This window comes from Ictidomys tridecemlineatus, chromosome 6 (genome assembly GCF_052094955.1).
Source record: "Ictidomys tridecemlineatus isolate mIctTri1 chromosome 6, mIctTri1.hap1, whole genome shotgun sequence".
Classification (NCBI taxonomy): Eukaryota; Metazoa; Chordata; class Mammalia; order Rodentia; family Sciuridae; genus Ictidomys; species Ictidomys tridecemlineatus.
In genome coordinates, this window is record NC_135482.1 from 9,982,245 (window position 1) to 10,003,888 (window position 21,644).

The 21,644-nt window shown below is 59.4% G+C and overlaps 1 protein-coding gene across 1 annotated transcript; it reads left to right on the forward strand.

Annotated features, from left to right (window-relative positions):
• The first annotated feature begins 1,856 nt into the window (after positions 1–1,856).
• Pvalb (parvalbumin) lies at positions 1,857–17,302 on the forward strand. The gene is made up of 5 exons (XM_005322288.4): positions 1,857–1,948; positions 3,972–4,039; positions 5,711–5,843; positions 7,018–7,127; positions 17,044–17,302. The coding sequence occupies exons 2-5, from the start codon at positions 3,979–3,981 to the stop codon at positions 17,070–17,072; spliced, it is 333 nt and encodes a 110-aa protein (XP_005322345.1). The 5' UTR covers positions 1,857–1,948; positions 3,972–3,978; the 3' UTR covers positions 17,073–17,302.
• Positions 17,303–21,644: the final 4,342 nt, after the last annotated feature.

The window sequence follows — 21,644 nt, forward strand, 5'->3', positions numbered from 1 at the left end:
AAACCACTTTGAAATCAAAGAAACCTGCGGATGTGCCCTATCTCTGCTCCGTGATCTTAGGCAAATTGCCTAACCTCTCTGAGCCTTATCATTTCATTAATAAAATGGGAAAGCTATTGTTTACCTTTTGAAAGGATATTAGGTTGTGAAGCTATGTACACTGTTCCCACCCAGCACAGTGTTCAACAAATAACTGTGACCATCTGTCCAGGATCAAGCTAGGGGTCCTTCCCAAAGGACAGTCTGCAAGCCTCTGCTGAGTTCCCACCTTCCTGAGCTCAGCCAGGCCACACCTTCAACTCCTAAAGCCCCGTGCCCAGCCCTGGCCTCTCTCCAGAGCAGCCCTCTGGGCCTCTGCACCAGAATATCTTCCAGGCGCCACAGTCACAGCCCCAGGTCTGGGCTTCTCCCTGCTCTGTGATTTGGGTCAGTCCCCTTGGGCTTGGTCTGCAGTTGTGGCTGGTTGTGGCTGATCTTGGGGCTGTGCGCGTGGGATCCTGAGCTTCTCAACTCCTGCACGTCTCTGCCCGTGCACTGGGCACCGCTTTCTCCCTGTACCAGTTCAGACACGGCACCTCCTTTCTGCAAAGAGCTCAGGCTTGGTAACTTAGAGTCACCTAGGATTGTCCCCATAGTTCCTCCCACAGCGCCCAAGTCTGGAAGATTCTCCCTTGGAAGTACCACCTGATCTGTAGGCTCTGATGCCACCGTCAACCTGCCCAGTCTCCAGCCCCAGCGTCCCACTTCCAGTCCACCCTCCCAACTAGGAAGCCAGTGGTCAACAAGGGACAGTGGAGCCTCCCTCCCACATAGCCTCTGCCTGGAGGCTGGACCTCCTAGGCTGCTGTCAAAACTGGGCTCCAGCAGGGCACTGTGGTGCACACCTGATCCCAGTGACTCGGGAGGCTGAGGCAGGAGGATCTCAAGTTCAAAGCCAGCCTCAGCAACTTAGTAAGACCAGGTCTCAAAATAAAATATATTTTAAAAGGGGGCCTGGGTTTGTGGCCCAGTGAGTGGTTAAGGATACCTGGGTTCAAACCCTGGTACCAGAAAACAAACAAACAAACAAACTGGGTTTGGGCATCAACATGGGTGCTTTGGAGACTCCTTTCCCAGGGATGAGGAGAGGAGCCGCTCCCGATGCTCATATTCATTCACGCTTCTCAAGCACACCTCCTGAGGACCGTCACCTCAAGCCCAGGCAGACCCCGTAGAGACCCTCTGCATGTCGCGAGCACACTGGGCTTGGCTCCATGGAAGTGCATTTGCATGTGACATCTGGCATCCAGTTCCAGGGGTGCACACCCCCCCAAGCATACAGAGCACAGCCTGCCCCCCGTCAAGTGTATTTTACAGAGGAGGACTGAGACAACTGGAAGAAGGGTCCTGAGCAGGACAGGCGAACGGCCTCCCCCCGCCAGGCCGCGATCCTCCCAGGAAAGCGTGCTGTCCACTCCCAGCCCAGTCCTAGCTGTGAGCCGAGTGCTTGCTACATTCCCCACCTCTGCAAGGGCTTCGGGTGGAGCCGGAAGATGACCGCACGTGGGAAGCTGGCCCTGTCCCTGGCACACGGGATAATTCCCTTCCCTCCCTTCCTGGAAAGCTGTAGAGGGAGGAAGCATGGCCGCCCCCAGAGTGGTCAGGGAAGGCTTCGTGGAGGAAGCCGGCCTGCCAGGGCTGCCCGCTGGTGCTGGGGACGCAGGGCCAGGTTATTAATAGGCCTGGCTCAGTGGGCCCAGGGAGGTGAATGTGATACAGACACCCAGTACCGGGGCTGGGGAGTACCTGACACCGGACGGGGAGGGGGCTGGGGCCGGGGGAGCGCCACCTCCCAAAATAGCCAGGAGGGAGCCTATTTAAGTGGCCAGCCACCCCCAGGCTCACTCCCCGCAGGACTCCCACCAGCCCCGCTTTCAGTGCAGGCTCCTGCCGTCCACTCCCACTCGAGGTGAGTGGCAGCTGGGTGGGTCGTGACCCTGGGTGGCCGCGGAGTCCAGGACTAGAGTGAGTCCTGAGCGCTCCGCCCTGGCCCTAGGTGAGCCGGGCAATGCCTCCCCTTGGCCTGGTCGCAGGTCCCCATCTGTCCAACACGAGGGTGGAGCCAGACACCTGTGAACTCTCGTGATGCCACCAGAGGGGCAGGGGGGCAGGAGGAGGGGGCGTGGAGGCCCGGTGTCCACCAGGCCTGAGGGCCGTGGAGCGGAGGGAGACAGGAGGAAGGAGGGGAGGAGCCAGGCTGGGCCCCAGGTGCAGGATTGGGGACCCTCAGGAGCCAGGGTGTGGTTTGGACACATGGGACTCCTCTGGCCCTGGGCACTAGGGAGGAACACTGGGGGGTGGTGGTCGCTGAACTCCAGGGGAGGAGACCCCGGGGTGGTCCTCTCACTTAGGCTCATCACAGACCCTTTGTAGCCTCCGTTCCCCCATCTCTATGCAGGAGGGTCCTTGGCCGGGAAACCGGATTCTCCCACCAGGCCCTTGAGCAGCTCCTGGGAGTTGAAATGAAAACAGGCCCCCAGCTGGGGCAAGGGGCAGGGCGGGCAGCAGGGCAGCAGGGCCAGGGCAGCCGAGGGCCCCGGAGGCCTCACGCCCAGGGGTATGTGGCCAGGACTTCAGCCTGGGTCCTGGGATGCCAGCTGGCTGTGGGCTGAAGGAGCTGACTCCCCGGGAGGGGGCAGCTGGAGCCAGCCACTCCTAAGGCTTCCAGGAAGGGCACCAGCCGGGCCTGAGCCGGAGACGGTGTGGACAGTGAGTGTCAGGGAACTTGAGCGACTGGGCAGCTGGGCTGCTGTCCCTGGTCCCCACACCAAGGGCCACCACAGTCCCAGCCCTTGCCCACCTGCCTAAGTTGGAGTCTCAAGGTCCTACTAACAGGGACAGGGGTGGGGACCACCAGCCCTTCCAACACAACAGAGGGAGACACAAGCCTAGAGATGAAGGTCCCTTCCCAAGGTCACACGGGGACTCAGTGCAGCCCCAGATCAAGGTCCAGGCCCCCACTCCCTGTCCAGGGCTCACCCTCGAGAGGCAGCTGCTGCAGGCAGGGTGTGTGGGGGACCTCAGGCAGGTGCTGCTGGCACTTGCCTCATTCCCAGAGGGGCTTTAAGACCACGAAGCTCGCTGGGTGGCCAGGAAGTGTGGTCTGAAGGTGTCACCTCTCCCCCAGGTGAACACCAGCCTCCCCGGAGCTTGCATGGACATTCCAGGTAGGCTCCATGCCCCCAGCTCCCCATAGAGGTTTGTGGGGCAAGGGGCATCTGGACCCCAGATTCCTGGACAGGGGAGACCAGGAGAGTAGTTGATGGAGCTCCAGGAGCGGCTTTGTGAAAAGTCAGGCTAGGCAGGAAAAAAAAAAAGAAAAAGCCCCGATAAGATGTGCATCCCTCGTCAGATGTGGGACGCAGCTCCAGCTGAGAGCTTGGGCAGCACTCATCTGTCCCTGTCCTCACCACCCCTTCCTTGGTCTGTGGGTCAGGTTTCCTAGCCTCCACGCTCAGCTTTTGCAGCAAAAATTTGCATCTAGGACAGACAAGAGGTTTGCATCGCGGTGGAGAGAGAATGGGTGCCGAGCCGAGGGGTCCACGGGGTAGAGGCTGGACCCTGCGTGTCCAATTATCTTTTCCTAAATGGGATGTCCTTCGAGGTGCCCAGATTCGAGCGGTGCCTCCTGCGTGCCCTTGACGGCAGGCGAACTCTCCAGACCCGGCTGATGGCGCGGGCGCCCCCTGAATTCCCGAGGGCGTGCTTCCCGGGGCGACCTGGCCGCAGACCCCGGGATCTGAGGCGGTCGGGGCGGCGGAGCAGCAGGACTGAGCGGCTCCGGCTGCGCGCAGAGCCGGGGCCCCCTGGCGCGGTGCCAGGCCAGGCTGGCGTGCGCGGGGCGTGCGGCACTGCAGCGCCGGTCATATGAGCAGGAATGATGAGAAAAGCACTTCTTAATCTTTTCGCACTTGCTCTGCCCGCTCAAACAGTTGCAGGATGTCGATGACAGACTTGCTCAGCGCTGAGGACATCAAGAAGGCGATCGGAGCCTTTGCTGGTGAGAGCGCGCTCCCTCCCCATCCTCTCCTTCCATCCGTCACCTGCGCCCTGCGCCCCGCGGCCGGCAGCCGGCCAGTCCCCTGCAGCCTCTGTCCACGCGTCCGCAGGGGTCGGGACGGGGTGGTCCTCCGCATTTCCCAAACGCCGCGGGCCAGAGGGGACTTGGGGCGGGCTGCGCGGCGGGGAGGCGGGCTGCCCGAGAGCAGCGAAACTTAGGGGCGCAAAAGGGCCGACCCGGGACCAAGGGCAAAGACCAGGGTCGAAGGAGGGACCTTGGGAGTTCTTTCGCGCTCTGGGGTTTCCTTTTCAAGGCTGGTGGAGGGAACGCAGGCGTGCCTCTCTCTAAGGGACCCTTTTCTGGACAAGACTTTTCCCTGAAAGAAGGTGGCCCATTGTTGAACTACAAGAATGTCCCAGCTCCCTCCCTGGGCTTCAAAGTCCCCTCCCTGGGTCGGTCTAGTCTCACCGGGCACTGCCATCTTTCGGTGGCGGATGCTGCAGCGGTGCCCAGGGCGTCCTCCCCGGCCCATCGCCCCCTACCCCCCACCTCCACCAGTGCTTCCAGTGGGTTTGAGGCTCAGGGAAGGGCAGCCCCCCCTCCCTCTCAGACTGCCAGGGATCTAGTGCATGACCACCGCTGACCTTCCCACTCCCCTGTCACCACATGGGGAAACCTGGAAACCTCAGCTAGGAGAGGACCCGAGACTGGGCCAAGGTCATCTAGCCAGGCAGAAGAGGAATGAGAACTGGGGTGGCCTCCAGAACTTGGTCCCCTACCTTAGAGTGAGGGTTACAGGGCCACGTCCCCTCCTGCCAGCTCCGGACAGAGGGAGAAGCTGGCACCCCCCCACACACACACAAATAATAAGGTACATCACCCCCACTGTACCCCCCCTTCCAGGGGTACTAAAAAAGGAGCTCAAGACAAAATGCAGGGGGCCTAGCAGAGAATCCTGTGTCCTTTCTGCTTGGCACCTTCTCCCCTGGACACAGGAAGCTCTGGGGAGTCACCCTCCTGGGGCATTATGAGAACCACCTATGTAGCCTTGAGCCACCTTGTCATCTCTAGGAAGAAGCTGAACTGGGCTTTTGTCACACACACACACACACACACACTCATATCACACTCATACACACACACCCCAAATCACACTCATACACACACACCCCAACACACACACACACACACACACACACACACACACACTGCCACTGGAATGAATCTCTGTGACAAAGCCAGGACTCTTGGGTCCTCCCCTCTTCCTCTCACTATGTGACCTTGACGAACCCTTGTCCTCTATGTCTATCTTCTGTGTGGCCAAGAAAGAAGGTTGCCTCTCCCCGGCCCCAGGGCACACACCAGGTTCCCACCAGCTCACTTCCCAGCCTGCGGTCACCTAGGACCCGCAGGAAGCTGCACGGACAGGGTCTCAGGAGGCCAAGGTCTCCCTTTGGTTCCTGGGGGCTCCCTATTTGCAAAAGGGACAGGTGAGGGGGCTGGGCAGGCTTGAGAGGCGTGACCTTGGAGAGCACCTTTCCCAGTCCTCCCACAGGACTGTCCTCCCTTGCCCACACCTGGCAGTGGAGTCACCGAACACCGGGACCCCCCCCCCCCCCCCGCCTTCCTGGGCCTCCTCTTGTCCTCATCTTCACCCGCTCCTCCCACCAGCTGTCGACTCCTTTGACCACAAAAAGTTCTTCCAAATGGTCGGCCTCAAGAAAAAGAGTGCGGACGACCTGAAGAAGGTGTTCCACATCCTGGATAAGGACAAGAGCGGCTTCATCGAGGAGGATGAGCTGGGGTAAACTGAGGCCTGAGGGGACTTCCGGCCGGAGGCCCAGGGAGGAAGGGAGGGTGGGGGCTGGAACCCCTCCTTCCCAGTCCCCAGCAGGGCTGCCTTTCCCTGGCACACTTCACAGAAAGCAAGGGCTCAGGCCCAGGGTACAGGGAGAAGATGCTCACGGCACGGTCGCTTCCGGAAGAATCCACCCTCAGATCAAAGGGCAACTAACAAGGTTAAATTATAGCCACTTAATACTGCTAATGGAATGATGCTTCTTAATAATTAGTACAAACCAAGAGGTGGCTTTCCTGCTCACTGGCACCGTAGGCACAGCCGGGGGCTTGGTTCCTGTAAGTGCTGCCCTGATTCCCAGTCGTAAAAGGCACCTTCTGTCTGTGCAGACCCCACCCCTTCTGGACCAGGGTGTCTAGAGCAACTTCCGGGCAAGCCAGGGGCCCAGAGCCAGCCTTGGGGATTCAGGGGTCCCTGGAGCCAAGCAACCAGGAAAAGGCACTGACTAAGAAGATTTGCAAAACTGCATCTGGGAAGAGCCCTCCCATCCTCCCCCCTCCCCCCAGCCACCTGGCCCATGTCTTCTGCCAGCTGTGCCCTAGGATGTCACTCTGTCCAAGACTGCCCTGGATTTCATCAAAAAGAGCAAAAAGAGGGAGGAGAGAGGGTTCCTACTTAAGGAGAACTCCCCCCACCTCTCTTGTCTCCCCCAAACCGACCCACAAGGGTCTCCTCTGCCTGGGACCGTCTCCTGCCCACCCACACCAGGCACTAGCCTCTCCCTGCCCTCCAGGCCCCACTTCTCCAGGAAGCCTCCCCACAGTGTACCCATCCCACCACCTGTCCCTCCTGGGGAACGTGACCTCCTTCCCACTGATTCAGGTGGCTTCCTAAGATCACCACAGGGCGACCAGCTTCCAGCCCAGCTCGCCAGAGAAGACATTTCGTAGCTGTTTATTGAATAAATAAAGAAATACAGGTGCCCCCCCCCCACACGTAGGCTCAACCCCGAGGCCAGCCTGTCCCCCTGCCCACTCGCTCACCAAGGCACCGCTGCACACACGCTGTCTGCTCGCTGCCTGTCCCGGCTGCCCCTTCCCCTCACGGACGCCACCCTGCCGTCCCTCCTGGGTGACCTTGACCTGACTCCCTCCTCCTCTGTCTCCCTTTCCTCCTCCAGATTCATCCTAAAAAGCTTCTCCGCAGACGCCAGGGACCTGTCTGTGAAGGAGACCAAGACACTCATGGCCGCTGGAGACAAGGACGGGGACGGCAAAATTGGGGCTGAAGGTGGGTAGCACATTGTGGATTCTGGGATGCGTGGATGCTGGAAGTTCAGAGCCGAGTCTAACACCAGGAAGGGGAGCCTGGGGGGAAGGGCTCCCGTCAGGTCTAGCCAGGCAGAGAAAAGCTGCTTTGGAGTTCCAAAGTCGAGCCCAGTGAGTCTCACGCATGCTGGGTGGGAATCCAGGAGAATTTAGGATTTTTCCACTACTTTGCCCAGAGTTGGGTCCTGTACTGGCTGTGTGACCTTGGGCAGTCTCTCTCCTTCTCTGAGCCTAAGGCTCCTGTAGGTAATCTAAGGAGATGAGGCCAGCTGATCCCCAAGGACCCTCCGGCTCCCATTAGTCTCAGATCCCAGGGATGGAAAATCCTGGTCTCCTATCCTCTGCAGCATCTGACCCTGGTGTCCTGTAACCTTGAGCCTCAAGACAGCTCTTAACTCCACTCAGATATACTCTTCTGGTATGACAGGACAGCCAGGAAAGACAGCCAGCCAGGAACCAGCCCCCACAAGCAAGAATGGTTCTCAAAGTTAGCTGTTGGCACAGGCAACGGGCCAGAGGGCCACCCGTCCCACACCCTTGCCCACTCAGCTGGACCTAGGATTCCTGGGGACACATTCCAGCATCACGTTTTGCAGATGGCCAAACAGATGTTGAAGGGCTTGGTCTAATTCAGAGAGCCAGGACCTGGAGATGGAGCAGGGATTCAGAACCTGACCTGAATGTCCCCACTGCCACCCCCTCCATGACAGGCCTTTCTGACGGTCTAAGAGAAAACTGTGTGTCGGTGCCTCTGAGTTCCACTCCCAGCCACCTGACCTTGGGGAAGGCCCGGAGCTGAGGAGGACGAGGGTCCTAGAGCGCTGTCCTGAGACCCAGATGTGTTACTTTGCAAAGGGCCTAGACGGGGACAGGCGCAGAGCAGGTGCCGCGGGCTGGGAAACTAAGATGAAATCGGGACTAGATTGCGTTTGCCCTTGTGCCGCGGGGTTTGGCCCACACCTGTCCCAGCAGGTGAATACCTGTTGCTCGAGTGTGAATTCCAGGCCCCCATTCTGCTTCCTCTCTGCCTTCCCTGGCGAATCTCTGGGGTGTCACCGAGTCCACAGGCCTGCCTTGCCAGCCACAGGGCGGGCCACTTATCTCTGACCTGCTTGGGCTTGTCAGAAAGTCAGCGACTGCAGACCCAAAATTACTTTGAGAAAGGTACCAGAATTCTGAAACTGGGACTCAGTTTATTGACGTTTATTTTGGCTAGAAACGGGAACGGAGACTCCTGACCAAGGGCAGACGCAGGGAGTGCCCGGGCCACCCGCCTGTAGCTTCCCTGCTTGCAGCTGAAGGAGGGAGGTGCTTTTCAAGGACCTGAGTGCAGGGTCCTGGGAGGTGTTGGGCGCTGAGCTGCTCTGGGTGGCTCGGGTGAGTGACAGCTGCTCTCTGCCCCAGCCCCACCCCCAGCCCTGGCTCCACCTGGAGCTCAGCTCCAGCCTCCGCCTTCCATTTCAGTCTGCCGCAGGAAGCCCAGCTCAGAAGCCCTGGGCAGGTCTTCACGGCTGGCTGCTCCCAGGCCACCTGAATGGTGAAGAGAAACCAGGGCAGGCCCTCGCCTAGTTCCCTGCCTCCCTCTCCCTCCTGCCATACTCGGGTCTTAAAGAGCCAACTGAACTCTTCCAACACACATTGACTGAGCAGCAACTTGGTGTCCGGCAGGGAGGGGAAGATAAATTAGACCCAACTTAGAGTGGCACCATTTCCTGGCTGGGGGCCCCTGAGCAGTGGTTCCATAACCCTGAGTCCCAAATTCCTCAACTGTAAACTACCAGGATACCATGGGAGTGTCTAGTGCAGTGTTTAGTAAGTGCTCAATAAACAGCAGCTAGGATGCTTTTTTTTTTTTTTTTGGCACTAGGGATTGGACCCAGGGGTGCTGTACCTCTGAGCCACATCCCCGGCCCTTTTAATTTTTTAATGATGAGGCAGGGTCTTGCTAAGTCACTTAGGGCCTCACTAAATTGGTGAGGCTGGCCTTGAACTTGCCATCCTCCAGCCTTGGCCTCCCAAGTTGCTCTGAGGACAGCTGCGTGCCACCATGCCCAGCTAAGGTACTGCATTCACTTCATCTGCACATCGCTCACGGTTCTGGAAACACATGGCACTACAGGGTGAGTGTCCCTTATCTAAAAGGCTTAGGATCAAAAGTGCATCAAACTTTAGAGTTTTTCAGACTTCGGAATATGTGCATAGTCTCCTGTTGGTATTCAAAAAGTTTTGGATTAGGGATGCTCAACCTGTACGAGGCAGAGCAGAGAGGTGTAGGCAGGGTGGGGGGCACTTCCTGTGGACTAGGAGGCACTGGGCTAGGATGCCACAGCAGTGGAGGGTCCAGGTATCAGCAAGGTGGTGAGGCCGGTGGTGAGGAGATGGGGTCGCTGGGAGAGATGACAGTAGTTAGCTGGGCATTTAATGTGTGCCGGGCCAGTGCTGGTCTCCGTACAGTGTCCCCTCTTTTACCAGGAGGACATAGGTGCAGACACAGAAAGAGCAGTCAGGGAATCCAAGGCCACTTGGCCAGCAAGTACCAGAGCCGGGATCCAACAGGGTCTACGGAGGGCTTGGGCCAAGCCGAGGCTGACGGAGCTCTAGTCAGGAGCCGGGGGTCTGGGGGCACCAGAGCAGCAGGGGTGGCACAGGCCTTGAGCACAGCCCCCCCCCCCCCAACAGTGCCAGGCGTGGGAGGGGAGGCAGAGCCCTCTGCGGGGCCCAGGAGCCGTCATGGCTGGCACCCTGCGGCTTCCCCCAAGGCCCAGAGTGTCGGAGCCCACCTACCCGCGTGGGATGCTCTCTCCTGTCCTGGGACCCGGGCAAGTCACAGAGATCCCTGGCTTTCAGGGGGCCTGGTCTTTAAAACGAGCGTCAGGCCACTAGCCAATCCCTGGGTCCCTTCCAGCCCTGGGACTCCACGGTATAATCCTCTGCACAACGACCATGAGGGGACTTAGGCCAGCTGAGTGACTTAGTGACAACAGCGGTGACATCGAGCCTCATGGGGCACTTCAGAGTGCACAGTCCTTCACGCATTTATCTTCCGAGCTATCCCTGGGGTGGGCACTGTGACATTTCCCACTTTATAGACACGGAGCTCAGAGAGGCCAGACTTCGCCTGAGCTCCCACGGGCAGGGGGAGGAAGGAGGCAGACCTGGGCAGGCCACCTCCTTCTCGCACTCAGGTTGGGCGAGCCCCGCCCGCCCGCCCGTGGGATGGCTGTGGTATTGACTTGCTGCTCGCTCCGCCCCCTTCACCTCGTCAGCTCTGCAAAGCAGGGACTTGGTTTTCTTCAGTTGTGATCCCAGCACAAAGAATAGGGCTGGCACATAATGGGAGGACGAGAAAAGTCTATCGGACAGACAGATGGACGGAGGGGTGGATGAGTGAAGGAGCCCAGGCCCAGCCTGGGGTGTGCAGGCAGGGGCTCTCTGCAGGCCCGAGCTGGAGAGCTGGGCAGCAGACTGGAGCTTGCTTGCAGCAGGTGCTGAGGGGCTGGGACTGCCGCTGTCCCCAGCTCTGTGTGTCCTAGGAAGGGGAGCGCAGTTGACCATGCTCTTCGAGCTCCCAGGCTGCAGGGAAGGGGAGGAGGACAAAGTCCTAATAATACGCCTTTCCGTTCTCATCTCCGGGGTGACTATTTCCAGGAAGCTCAAAGACTTTTCTAGATGTGATCGATGGAGTTTCAACAGCCACCCTGAAAGGCTGGTGCTGGGCTAGACAGCGGAGGGTTAGAAAAGGAGAGAGAAGCTGGAAAGAGGTGGAAGGGGCGGACAGGCGCTTCCTCAGGCGCCCCTGGACTAGTGGATCGCCACCTGCAGCGGCCTAGGCACCCCCCAGGGTCCTTCCCAGCGAAACAGAGGCACAGAGAGGCCACGTGAGGTGCTCAGGGTTACCCAGTAGCAGAGTCAGGACTGAGGCTCTGTGTCCCTCCAGGACCCACTGTGACCCTGCCTCCCTGGGCATTTGTCCCCAGCTGACTCTGAACTGGAAGCCTCCACAAGGAACAGACAGACCCACAGACATTGAGATTGGCGCCCAGTCCCACTCCTGGTGGGACTGCCCTCAGGTCATTTCCTCCGTCGACCCTCACGTAGCTCCCCAGCTCTTTATTACCTGCACAGACAAGGAAACTAAGGCCCAGAGACGCAGAGCGATTTGCCCTGAAGCGTGAGACCCCTTTCAAACTCCAGCTGCAAACGAGCTCTTCCCCCAACGCTGTAGGAAGGTCCGCTCACCCCACGTCCACTTGCGCACGCGCAATCCAAGGGCATTTTCCCTGGGACCCAACCCGAGAACGGGATCCGCTTTCCTGAGCTTTAGCCCTGTTCCAATTCAAGAGCATTTTACTTCAGTGCTAAAAACATGGAATCCTAATTATTTCCTGACCGGACGGACTGACCACGGACCTCCCAGGCCTGAGGGCTTTTGCCTCTCCTGCTTCCTTGGGTCAGAATCTGTTTTCTCTTATCCTTAAGTAACCTCTTTCACCTGGGGCTTGGGGGTGAGGGAGTTGACTGCCAGACCGTGGGGACCAGCCCCGGGAGTGTCCCCAGTGTTTCCTCCCAGGGGCATCTGCTCCGTCATCTGCAAAGTGGGGATGTTAGGTGAATGTTCTGGAAATGATTCCTTTCCTCTGAAGGAGGCGAATGCTTTTTTGAAAGTCACCTCAAAAACTTTTTAGAAGCTGGGGAGTCCCGGCCCTCAACAGGAATGAAGTGGAGTCTAATGTCTAAGATGCAGGGAAGCGAGAAGCCTGGAAGGACAGTCCCCTGCCTCCCAGTGCTTCCAGCCTGCCAGCCCCTTCCAGGATTGGGTCCCCAAGCAGGGCAGGATGCACACACTGGCAGGGCCCCCGGGGTGGCCAGCGTTTGGTGGCATCTCCTCCTGCCATCCCAGCAGCCCCAGGAGGTCTAGGGGACAGAGACTGAGAGAGTGAAACTGAGGCCCAGTGGACATAGAGTGCCAAAGTCACCCGGCAAAATCCTTGACCGAATAGGACCTGGGTCTCCTGACTCCGCCCCCCTCCTCGGCCAAGTGGAGCTGAGACTCTGGAGTTATAAATGGCTCCGGCGCTTAGCAATCTGCTCTCCTGTTCCCGGGTGCACTGGCGCTGGCTCGGGCCTTATGCTGAACTAGATAAGACGGAGCAGGGAGAGGAGGAGGCTGCTTATGTAACTGGCCTCCTGGAAAATGGAGCGGCCGGCCGGCAGGGCGAGAGGATGGTCCCGCCCCATTCACCCCGCTCCTTCTGTCTGAGGGCTGCAGTGGGGGAAGAGATGCAGCCGGCACGAGCCACGCCGGAGCTAGAGGCCTCCTGGCTGGGTGGCTCAGCCTCAGTTTCCCTGTAAGTAGAATGGGGGTAACGGGGCCCGGGAGGATGAACTGGGCTCGCACATGGGGCAGCCCCTGGCACCGAGGGCGCCCCAGAACAGTTTATGATGCCTCCCTATGGCTGTCTGGCTTGACCCCAAATGACCCTGCCCCCAGTTCTGCAGGGGGGAAAGTGATCTCTGTTTGCAATCCCAATGTATAAGAAACCGAGCCGGGGAGCTATTTAGAGGCGAGGTGATAAACCAGGAGGCTGGTCCCTTCATCCTGGTCATGGCGGCAGAGGGAGGGGAACAGCCTTCCAGACGCTGACTCAATGAGTCTCAGTTTCACTTGGGGCTATCAGCATCTGCCGCTCCCACCTGTCAATAGCTTCTAAATTTGTCCAGTGTCCCCGGCACCCAGGACTGGGGCAGACCTAATTAGGCTAATTGCAGTTTCCTAAGGGAGAGTGAAGAACAGAATCTGCCCATCCTCCGTCCGCGGCCCACCTCCCACCCATCCCTGCCTTCTCTGCCTCTCTCTGATTGGGCGAGGCAGACCTCAGCAAGCCAGCCCTAGAGGATGCTGGGGGCAGCCTCAGGCTGCAAAGGTAGGGCTGTGCTTGTGCGTCCTACGAGGGGAAGAGCACCTGGATCCCTCCGGGGGCTCACTTCCCTCATACCTCAGCAATCAGCGTTGACTTAATGGCGGTCACACTGTGCCTGCGCCGGACGCCTCCATCATTTCCTGTGGTCCTCACCATCATCCGTGAGGACAGGGTCTCAGGATCCCATTGTACAGATGAGGAAACCGAGGGCCAGAGGCTGACCGTCCACAGAGGGGTGTGCTGGAGGCGGGAATCAACTCACATGGAATTGATCCTGTGGAAACTCGTTCAGGGCAGCTGGCTGCTGTGTAGTCCCCGGGTCCTCTGTTTAGGTCCTCCTTGTCCTCCTTAGATTCAGGGGCTTTGTGGTAGTGGTCATTTCAGCGTTCCAACCCATGTGGACTGTGCTGAGGGGATCCAAGGGGGGTGGAGTTAGCACGTATAAGCTGCCTACTGTGTGCCAGGCATCTTTCTGTATTTTATCATCTGTTTTCCCCAATAGCTGTGTAAGTCGCCTGTACCCTCCTTACAGATGAGAATACTGAGGCTCAGAGGGGTAAAGTGGTGACCCATGGCCACCCCGCCAGGCGGTGACGGACAAGACAGCTTCAGAGATGGGGATGGGGAACGGAGATGGGGAATGAGAGGGATGGTGGATTCCAATAGCGGCAAGAGCGACAGCCATGCTGACAAAGGCTTCAGGTCTCCTCTCTGCCACGGCTTGGTGGCAAAGTGGCTTGAGTTACAGAGAATCCTGAGCACAGTGGCCACCAGGTGTGTGCTGTGCCCTGGCCCTGACTAGGAGCTCTAGCTAGATCCTGGGAGCAGCCCCAGGAAGCAGGAACTCCCATGAGCACCGTGGTACAGACGGGGAAACCGAGGCACAATGCGTGACCTAGTTAAAGGTCACAGAGCAACAAACAGGAGCTGGGAGTGGACCCCAGCCCACTTACCCCGACCCAGTAAGAGTAGAAGATCACATGTGAGATGAGAGAACCGGACCGGGAAGGGCGAGGCACCTCGTCCAGGGACTAGCAGATGACTGGAACCCGTCCCTCAGCAGGCCATCCCGTCCCAGGGTGCAGCCGCCGCTCTGCTGGCCTGGGCTTCCCATAGTCTTTGTGCACTTGCTCATTTGAGAACTGGGCTTTTTTTTTTTGGAGGGGGGTGGTTGCTAGGAAGGCTGGGGCTGACTGGCCAGGTGCTAAGGGTTCTGCCCCTGGGCAGACATGAAGGTACCAAAGAGGTGGCCCCTGCCCTCAGTGTGTCTGCAAGTGCCCGTTCAAGGTTCTGTGGGGATAAAATTAGAATCCAGTGTTTCCTGCAGACGTGGCTGCCGTGACCTTCTGGCTGCATCAGGGTGGGCAAAGGGCTGATTAAGAGGCTTTTAAAAGCTACAAAATATTCTGAATATTTCCCAGAGTGAGGCTCCAAATGCCCAGCTTTTATCCCAGGAGACCCTCCTTGACACCCTGGGTCCTCCCACACCAACCCACCAGGTCCCCCCTAGTGTGGGGGTGAAGACAGTGTGCTGCTATGAGCAGCCAGGGAGCCCCCAGTTTCCAGCATGAAGAGTCAGACCCAGCCTCTCCTCTCGGCGGTCTCCAGGAGCAGGGTTGGTGACAGGTTTGCGCCTCCTGTACCTCAAGGCAGAGCATCTCAGTGGCCTGGGACAGGGAAGGCTGGCTCCCTCCACTCTGCCAGATTAAATGGCACATGAAGCTGGAGAGGACTTCCACGGGCCACTGGCCCAGCCAGGAGCAGCCCTCACACTCAGCTCCTGAGGCCAGAAGACAGGCTGTAGCTCTGTGTCTTATTTTCTGCATGACTCTGACACCTCCCCTCTCCAGCCCCATTTCCCCATCTGTAAAATGGGAATCATCTCACAGAGCTCTTGTGAGAATTCAGTGCAATTAAACAGTTGTTGTTGAAACTTAAGGACTCATAAGCCATCCCATCCACCCATGCACCCACCCACCCACCATCCATCCATTCATCCATCCGTCCACCCATCCATCCATCCATCCATCCATCCATCCATCCACCCACCCATCTATCTATCCATCCATCCATCCATCCATCCACCTATCCATCCATCCACCTATCCATCCATCCATTCATCCATCTATCCATCTATTCATCCATCCACCCACCCATCTATCTATCCATCCATCCATTCATCCATCCATCCATCCACTCATCCACCCACACATCTATCCATCCATCCATTCATCCATCCATCCACCCATCCATCCATCCATCCACCCATCCATCTATCTATCCACCCATCCACCCATCTACCCACACATATATCTATCCATCCACCATCCATCCGTTCACTCATTAGCGCCTGCTGTGTGTCAGGACGTTCTAGCTGCTGGGAGGGTGAACCAGAGAGAGATGGGCTCCCCCCCCCCAGAGTTTGCCTTCTAAAGGGAGGAGACCAACAAAAACAAGTACATAAATGAGATCATTTCAGAGTGTGCTAAGTACCGTGAAGTAAATAAAAAAGGGCTACTGTGACAGACCCACGGGGGTGGTGACATTCGATCTGGGACATGTGTCACTCTACACTAGGTCAAAGTAGGTCAGAAAGCCCAGCATAGAGAAGGAGGCCCAGACCGACTGTAGCATGAGTCCCATCTGCTCGGTGACCCTGGTCAGGCGACTTGACTCTTGGGCCTCAGTTTCCCCAGCTGTAGAACGCAAGCCAAGGTGAGTCTCCCCGGAGGTAGTCGTGGGGTTCAGAGGTTGGCACTCGACAAATGCCGGCCACCAACTGTAAAGATGGACTTCCTGGAAGAGCCCCCGGCCTCCTCCAGCCCGTCCTCAAGGCTCACAGGGGACTGTGGCTGAGAATAGGGCCGGCCTGGGGGGTCGCTGGCCGTGGGGCTGTTTCCCGGGAACCTCTCTGCGGGAGAGCCTTGAGCCTTCAGGACCCTCGAGAGGGAGGACCCTCGCTCTCCACCCGCTTGAATCCCTGCCCAGACCCCACGCCCAGGTCACCACCTTTCCTGTCCTGGGACAGTCTAGGGACAGGAGGGTGTGGTGTCCCCTCAGCTGGCCAGAGTCAGTGCCAGGCTATAGCCATGATACGGCATGTGGGTCTGGTTGCCCTTGGTTTTGTTTGTTTTAACTTTGGAATAATTTTAGGAATACCGAAGAATTTCGGGGATCACGCAGGGCCTTGTGCACCCTCCTCCCAGCCCCCCAGGCTAGCACCTTGTGTCACCGCGGTTCACGTCAACCCCACGGAGCCGCATGCCTGGGTTTTATCTACATGTTCTGCACCAAGTCCTGGCAGGCAGCTGACCTCAAGGGGTCCCGGGCATTTTACACTGTGGCCTTTCTGAAGCCATCACGGCCCCTCCCTTCTCTCCATGGTGTGAGAGATCTGAGCCCTGGGAGCCCATTGTCCAGCAAATGGCCAGGCCTGCCTGGAAGCCCTGGCCCTTGACCCCAGCCCAGCCCCCCCACATCACCACGCTGCATTTACACAGGCATCGAGGACTGACCAGGACCCCACCCTCCCAGGCAGGCCAGAGACCTGACGTCCCAGAGTGACTCAGTGGTACACAGTGCCAAAACCCTGTCCTCCCTGGTCTCCTGGGGGGAGAAACAGAAGAAAAGTCCAGAAAGATGGCTGGCTGCAGAGCCTGGGTCTCCTCATGTGTAGAATGAGCGTAATAATCAGTGATGAGGTGACGGTCAGGGTCAAGTGGGATGCTGGATGTGGAGTGTCGAGGACAACGGCTGCACTCAGTGGACCTCAGGGACTGTCAGAGCCACGATGGGAGCTGACAGTCACGTGATCACGGGTCCCGCTCACCGTGTTCCGCCACATCCGGCAGCAGATCCACGAACCTGGAGGAAGCACAGAGCTGTGCCCTGGGTCCCTCGGGGAGTCCCTCTGCATCCTCTGCCTCCGACTCACGGCCCCTGTCATTTCTTTTGCAGAGTTCTCCACTCTGGTGTCTGAAAGCTAAGAGGCGCTGCCGGCCGGGGCCTCCCCTCTGCCGCCCGGGGCCTCCCCTCTGCCGCCCGGGGCCTCCCCCTCTGCCCCCGACACCCCGACTCGGCCGTCCTGTCCCCTCTGGATTTTCTGTTGGGTTTATTTATGTTCTTTTTTACTCCCCCACCCGCTGTGGCTCTCAAATGACACCGTTCTTCTGGAAAATGCTCGAGAAACAATAAAGGTCGTACCCGTGGGACTCCATCTGCATGGCAGGGCCAGCCTGGCGGGCACTGGCTCTCCAGGGACCCTTAGGCGGGCGGGGGGAGGACCGCTAAGCCTTGTACTGAGCATGGCCCTCCAGGCGGGTCCTCCCTTTGAATCCTTGGGACCACTGCCCAGAGGAGGTGACGGAGCTCCGCGTCCAGGTGCGGAAAGTCTTGGAGCCGGGAAGTGATGCGCTGGGGCCCCACACGGGCAGGTGCTGGGATTGAATGTGGGTCTGCGGACGGCTGGATGGACGGCTGGTGGGCGACGACCCTGGGTTCACCTTCCATCCCTGTGACAAATACCTGAGAAATCAACGTAGGGAGGAAAGGTTTATTTTGGCTCATGGTTTCAGAGGTCTCGGGCCCTGGTCGGTGGCTGCTTTACTTTGGGCAGAGGAGCATGGCACAGGAAGTTCTCAGTTCCTGGCGGCCGGGAAGGATGAGCGTGTGTGTAGAGAGAGAGAGAGAGTGTGCGTGCACACACGTGTGTGAGCGAGCAAACCAGGGACAAGATCCCCGCTTCCAGGGCAGCCACCTGCGACCTAGTTCCTCCAAGGAGGCCCCCCCCATTCTTCAGCTTCTCCCGTGTCCCCTAATGCCATCAGCTATGACTCCACTGAGGAGGTCACACCCTCCTGACCCAATTATTTCCCCAGAGCTCCCCACCCCCACGCACCCCTGCCTGGCACTGCTGCCCTGGGGACTGAGCCTTGGACACAGGAGCCCTTCGGGAACATTCCAGACCCAACCCTAACAGGGTCCCATTAAACTCCTTTTGTTCCGAGTAACAAAAACCCAACTCAGAGGCACTTCAACCAAAAAATAAAAAAAGGAAAAGGAAATTCAGCTTCAGGAATGACAGGACCCAGAGACTCCAGCAGGAGGCGCCACAGAGCTAAGCCCCCCCCCCCCCCCCGCCTCCTCTGTGCAGGACGCAAGATGACCCGTCCACTCGAGGCCCGGGTGCAGCAGGACCACTGAAAAAGACCCCCTCTCCCCAGTCACCCATCTGAAGGCCCCAAATTCAGTCCCATTAGAGCGGGGCTCATGCTCCTTGGGACTCACCTGTGCCGAGCCCCTCTCCAGATCCCGTCTGCACAACAGCCCGATGGAGTGTAGACCATCACCACCCCGGTGTAGACAAGAACCCGAGGCACGGGGAATTTCAGTGTTACCCCAAGATCCCTCAGCGAGCCATTGGTGGGACCAGGACCCCGGCCCAAGAAGTCACCTCGGGGCCTCTGTGTCTCCCTGAATCTGTCAGAGTGACCCGGAAGAGGGACACTGACTGGACCAGGGGATCAGCCACACAGAGAGCTCAGGGCCTGAGAGTGGAGGAGGGGTGTCCCTATGGAAATCGTTAGTCGGGCTCCCGGGTGGGCAAATGGCAGTCCTGCTCTTCCCACGATGGCCCTGCTCTTCCCACGATGGCCCTGCTCTTCCCACGATGGCCCTGCTCTTCCCACAATGGCCTGCCCTGTTTACTCTGGGGGACCCAGTGGAGGAGGGACTGACAGGGTGTCATTCTCCCACCACAGGCTGCCACCAGCCCCTTCTCTGGGTTCTGAGGGACAGGCATGGACGGGCCAGAGTAGTGGTCAGGCGGAGAAAGCAGGCCCAGGCCAGGAGGGGACGTGGGACCAGAACTGGTAACTGACTTAAAACCACAGCGAGTCCCAAAGGGTCACCCATGTGCACTCAGCCTCCCAGTCCTTCTCTTACTGAGCCCCGTGGACAGGCGGCGTCCTGAGCCACCTTCACAGGCCAGAAAACCAGGGCTCTCTGGGGACGTGCAGCTGGGCTGGGGCAGAGCTGGAATTCAGTGGGCGGCTTGGCAGAGAACACTGACTCGTCACCGCAGCTGTGCCCAGCTGGGGACAGTGAGGGGAGAGGCAAGAGGGGAGCACAGCCCAGTGGTATGGTCAGGACGTGGCCATCAGGACAAGCAGCGTGGTTCCCAAGCCCTCCCCCCCCCCCTCTGGTCCCAACCATCCCTCTCGTCCTCGGCCACCACCAGAGTCCAGGCCAATCAGGCGGGAGTGGGACTCTGTGGAGCCACCTGGTCCGGGTCTCGCATTCCTAGCGGCACCTCCTGCTCCTCCTCCTCCTCCTGCTCCTGCTCCTCTGCTCGCGGGAACTCGGGCTGGACAAGTTTGTGTCCTGGGAGCGTCATGAGTGGAGGTGGCCCGGCTCCTCCCTGTGTTCCACAGCAGGGGGCTCTGCTGGCCAGTCTCCCGGCACCCTGCCCTTCCCATTCTGCTCCCCGCGTGGGGCCAAGGGCTCTTCCCAAAATCTAGATTCCACCAGCGTCCTCCTGCTTGGAGGCGCCTGGGCGGCTGCTCAGTCCACACAAGGAACCCCAAGTCCAAGTGCAGCTGTCCTGGCCCCAGGGACAGCCGCCAGCCTCCCCAGCCTCCTCCTGGGCCTCACAATCTGTCACCCCAGGCTGCTCTCTGGGCCTGGACTGTCCTCCCCGACGGCCCAAAGGCTCAGTCGCATTCATCTCGGGAAAACCACCCCGAGAGGGGCCCACGGTCAGGTCAGGGCCCACGGTCAGGGTCAGAGCCCCCGACGACTCCTGCTAGTGGAAAGAAAAAGGGTGACACGTGATTCCCATGCACCCTCCCAGAGACCGTGTGAGCCCGCGGGCAGGACGTGTCCCCTGGGCCTGCTGGCTCTTGGGCCGGCGCACAGGGAGCTGGGACCCTTCACCAGGCAGAGGCCCTGTGTGTTTGGGACTCACTCAAGGTCGCTGAGTGCAGACTGCAGCCTCCTGGCGTCCCTCCCCTGCACTGCCTCGTCACCGGGAGCCCTCCTGCTCAGCCCGCTCCTCCGTAGGCTGCACTGGACTCCAGCACCCCCCAGTGTCCCCGCAGCATGGCCGACACCTTGGTCATCGCCTTCTGTGCCCCTCCTGGCTTCTCACCAGCTGGACACAGCTCCTTTCTCATTGCTCAGAGGAGCCCCCTGGTCACCCACCGGCTTCTGTCTGGGTGCCCAAGGCTGGGAGCAGGGAAGGCGGGGACTGGGGGCTGAGGAGCCGCAACCCGTCCCTGAGCGGCTTTTGATAAGAGAGGAGCCAGCAGGACCCCAGGTGTGTCGCAGATGGACGCCCCGGGACACACTGAAGGGTGCGGGTTTGCGGGGCAGGAGGAGCTGGGTCCAGAGGTGGCTGGGCCCCCTCAGCCGTGGGCCTGGAGGAGGGGCCGAGCCGGCTGCGGCTGTGGGGCTGCCAGACCTGCCCTCCGCCCGCCGCATCTTCAAGTCCTACAGGTGCCGGGCACTGTCCCCCCATCTGCCATGTTGTCCCTCCAGTCACCATCACTGAAGTCCAATCAGCCGTCCATGGCATGAAGGGGTGGGCCTCGGGAGGCCATCAGGTCACCAGGTGCCACCCTCATGAGTGGAACGTGTGCCCTTATAAAGGAGGTGACAGGGAGGTTGTCCCCCGCCTCTGCCACGTGAGGACGCGGCACGGGGTGCCATCTATGAAGCAGAGCGTGGCCCTCCCCAGACACCAGACCAGCCGAGGCCCTGACCCTGGACGTCCCGCCCCCAGGACTGCTGCTCTAAGTTCCCAGCCTCCAGCTTTCCAGCTGCAGGACGTTCACTCCCTTTCAACACAACAAGATGGCGGACTCAGAGAAGTTAGGGGACTGGCCCAAGCGGCACAGCTAATAAAATGGGAAAGAGCAGACGGACACCCCCTGGTTCAGAGGCAGCTGAGAGAAACACCAATGAGAAAAGAATCAGCCAAGTTTTATCCGGGAATAGCTTTGAATGGGTCGCAGGGCGTGGCTGTGGGAACGCACACAGCTCAGCAAACTAGGGGCACATTCAAAGGGATCTCAGCTCCTGGTAGCCAGGAAGCAGAGAGAGGCGGAGCAAGGACCAGGAGGAGGCCGATGGGCAGCAGCGTGGACCTGCTCTAGGAGGCCCTGGGGGTCCCGCTGAGCAGGGAGCGCCCTGTCGGGGGAGGTGGAGGCAAGGAGCTGTCGAAGGGACTTGGGCACCAGGACAGTCCCTCGGCGCGTCCCTCCCGACTCCGAGCCCGTGATCCAGCTGCTTGCAGGCCACGATCCATCTCCCCTCCTGCTGGCTGCGGCTGGCAAGCACAGGGGTCCTGCGGGTGGACTCGCAGGGGTCCGGGATGCCCCGGGAGGGCGATCCTCGTACTCTCTCCTTTCCAACCTGCCCGCGTTCAGAGGGCCCGCGGGGGAGAGGCAGTAAATGCCACTGGCCCAGGTGCTTTGGAATGGTCCTTTGCATGTCATGTGGCTCCATCCACGGTCATCGTCACCGGCCTTCCCTGTTTGCTGAGATGCGGGTGCCAAGGA